Source organism: Cannabis sativa, chromosome 6 (genome assembly GCF_029168945.1).
Source record: "Cannabis sativa cultivar Pink pepper isolate KNU-18-1 chromosome 6, ASM2916894v1, whole genome shotgun sequence".
NCBI lineage: Eukaryota > Viridiplantae > Streptophyta > Magnoliopsida > Rosales > Cannabaceae > Cannabis > Cannabis sativa.
The window spans coordinates 63,814,006-63,816,884 of record NC_083606.1 but is presented as its reverse complement, the minus strand read 5'-3'; the positions used below and the strand labels follow the sequence as shown (position 1 = coordinate 63,816,884).

The 2,879-nt window shown below is 41.5% G+C and overlaps 1 protein-coding gene across 1 annotated transcript; it reads right to left on the bottom strand.

The window, feature by feature from the left end:
• Nucleotides 1-311: 311 nt before the first annotated feature.
• On the bottom strand, nucleotides 312-2,372 carry LOC115695396 (uncharacterized). The gene has a single exon (XM_030622462.2). It carries the CDS (start codon nucleotides 2,370-2,372, stop codon nucleotides 312-314), a length of 2,061 nt encoding a protein of 686 aa, XP_030478322.2.
• Between the last annotated feature and the right edge of the window lie 507 nt (nucleotides 2,373-2,879).

Below are 2,879 nucleotides of genomic sequence, written 5' to 3'. Positions count from 1 at the left end.
ATCAATTAATTTCAATAATACATTTTCTTTCTCTTCTCCCCTGTTTCTCTCTTTTTTTTTTTTTTTTTTTTTTTTTTTTTTTTTTTGAGAACAAGAGGCTGCAACAGAGAAAGGAACAACAACAGCAAGCAGCCAAAGAGGAAGAAGATGGACTTCCCCTAGCTCACTTCTCTAGACCTGAGAGCTTCACGAGCACAATTATGGGCTTCCACATTAAACTGCCGCGGAAGGAACTGCAAAGAAGCTCCAGGGAAGTTCGAGAAGAGCAAACGAATGCAGGAAACTAAACCAGAAAGAGCAGAATTGTCCTGTCAATCTCCATTTACTTTTGAGACTAAATTTAGACAATCCGAGAAAACAACTTGAGGAGTAAACTGGGAATCAATGCACCACTTGAGACTTTGTAAAAGAGCTTGGCCTTCTGAGAAGATGGGCGAGACAACACCAGGCAGCCTCCGGGATTGAGAAGCCAACACAGTCTGATATCCCCTTTTGAAAACAAAACCAGCACCAGTTAGGCCTGCCTGATGGTCGAGGGCTGCATCTACAAACAGAGCAGGAGTATCAGGTGACAAGGAAAGAAGCCAATGCTGATGAGAGGACTGAGTGATGCTTGAAACTTCGGATGGCTGAGTGTCATGTTTTTGAGAATGTTGTACATCCTTGTACTCCTGCAAGTAATTAACAACAAATTCTTCCACATTGTTAGTAGTATGATTCTTGTTGAAAAGTATAGAGTTTCGAGTATTCCAAATTTGCCAAATGAAAGTGATAAAGACTTGGAACTCCTGCTTTGGCAAAACTTGAAAAGCCTGTAAGAGAAAGTCCTTGATGTCACTTCTATAATAAGACAAGTAAAACTGTTTAAAAGTTGAAGACTTCCAAATAGACTTTGCTCTTGTGCAACCAATAAGGGCATGAGAGACTGATTCCTTGTCGTACCCACAGATTGAGCAAAGTGGGTCAGGGAGACTCCTTTTATGAAAAAGATTGAGAGAACATGGCAATATATGGTGGAAAGCTCTCCAAATAAAATGTTTAATCTTGGGAGGAACAGGGAGAGACCAGAGGGTTTTCCACCAATGAAAGTATGGGTTAGGATTGGAAGAGGAAGGAACTTGAGCAGAATGAAGAGTGCAGGCAAGATGGTAAGCAGATTTGACTGTTAAAATACCTGAGGAGTGAAAGCCCCAAATAAGCGAATCTGAAGATAGAGGATCAATGGGGGTTGTGAGGATACGATCAACTTGGTAAGGAGGGAAGTAATGTTTAAGCTTACGGGTGTTCCAAGTTGAGTCATCATTAATGAAGAAAGAGACAAAAGCTTGGGATTGATGGAGAGAGTGCAAGAGAATAGGGTGCTTAGTGTTGGGAATCCAATTAGGTGCAGATAAGGGAATACTAGTTCCAGTGCCAATCTTCCAAACCAACCCCTTTTGAAGTAAATGGCGACCCCAAAGAATACTTCTCCAGGTGAAAGAAGAGTTGTGACCAGAAGGGGCATTCATGAAATCAGAATTTTTGAAATATCGGGCTTTAAGAACAGAATGGAGAAGGGAATTCCTATCATTCCAAGTACGCCAAGCCTGCTTAGCTAAAAGAGCTTGGTTATGAGAAGAAAGAATACGGAAGCCCAGGCCCCCAAAAAATTTTGAAACAGAAATAGAATCCCAGTTCTTCCAGTGAATTTTGTTAGTACCTTGAGATCCCCACCAAAATTTAGCAATCAAACTTTGAATTTTTGAACAAATCGATTTGGGAACTTTGAAACTGGACATAGCAAAAGAGGGAATTGCTTGGACCACCGCTTTAATAAGAGTCTCTTTACCAGCCCTAGAGAAAAATTTTTCGTTCCATGATTTAAGCTTGGAAGAAACTTTTTGAAGCAAGTAGTGAAACATGGAATTGGAAACCCTGGCCACACAATGGGGAGCACCGAGGTACTTACTAATGAAACCTTCTCCCATAAGGTGAAGATCTTGACGAAATTGATTCTGGGACTCAGCAGAGGTATTGGGGGAGAAGAGAATGGAGGATTTCTCTCTATTCACTAGCTGGCCTGTAGCTTTATTGTAGAGATCAAGAATACCATTTAGGGAAGCACTGGCCTGAGGATGAACAGGAGAGAAAACCATGCTATCATCAGCAAACAAGAGGTGAGATAATGGTGGGGCTCCCCTGCAAATCTGAATGCCAGAAAACAGAGCCTGAGATTCTTGCAAACGAGTTGCAGCAGAAAGACCCTCAGCAATTAGAAGGAAAAGATAGGGAGAAAGGGGATCCCCTTGCCTAATACCACGCGTTGAATGAAAAGGGTCAGTAAGATAGCCATTAATGGACAGACGAAATTGAACTGTGGAAAGACAACGCATTATCAGAGATCAAAACTGGCACGGGAACCCAACATAGTTGAGCAAATGGTTTAAAAAAGGTCATTCCACTCTGTCAAAAGCCTTCTCCATATCAAGCTTAATAGCTGCCCAACCGATCTTCCCCGATCGTCTAGAATGAATAGCATGAATAATTTCATTGGCAAGGAGAATGTTATCAGTAATTTGGCGACCTTGGAGAAAAGCACTTTGATTGATACTGATAATGGAGTGAAGCACAAGCTTTAACCGATTAGCAATAATTTTGGAAAGACATTTATAGAAAGTGTTGCAAAGACTAATCGGTCGAAAATCACGGACATTCTTGGGGTTTTTCTTTTTAGGGATGAGGACAATGATGGTTTGATTGATGGAAGAGATATCCCCCTGATGGTTAAGGATATGAAGCATGGCTTTAGTGAAATCAGTGCCAAGAGTGGACCAGTTGCGTTTGTAAAAGAGCGAGTTAAGGCCATCGGGCCCCGGAGCTTTGTCCACAGAGAGGCTAAA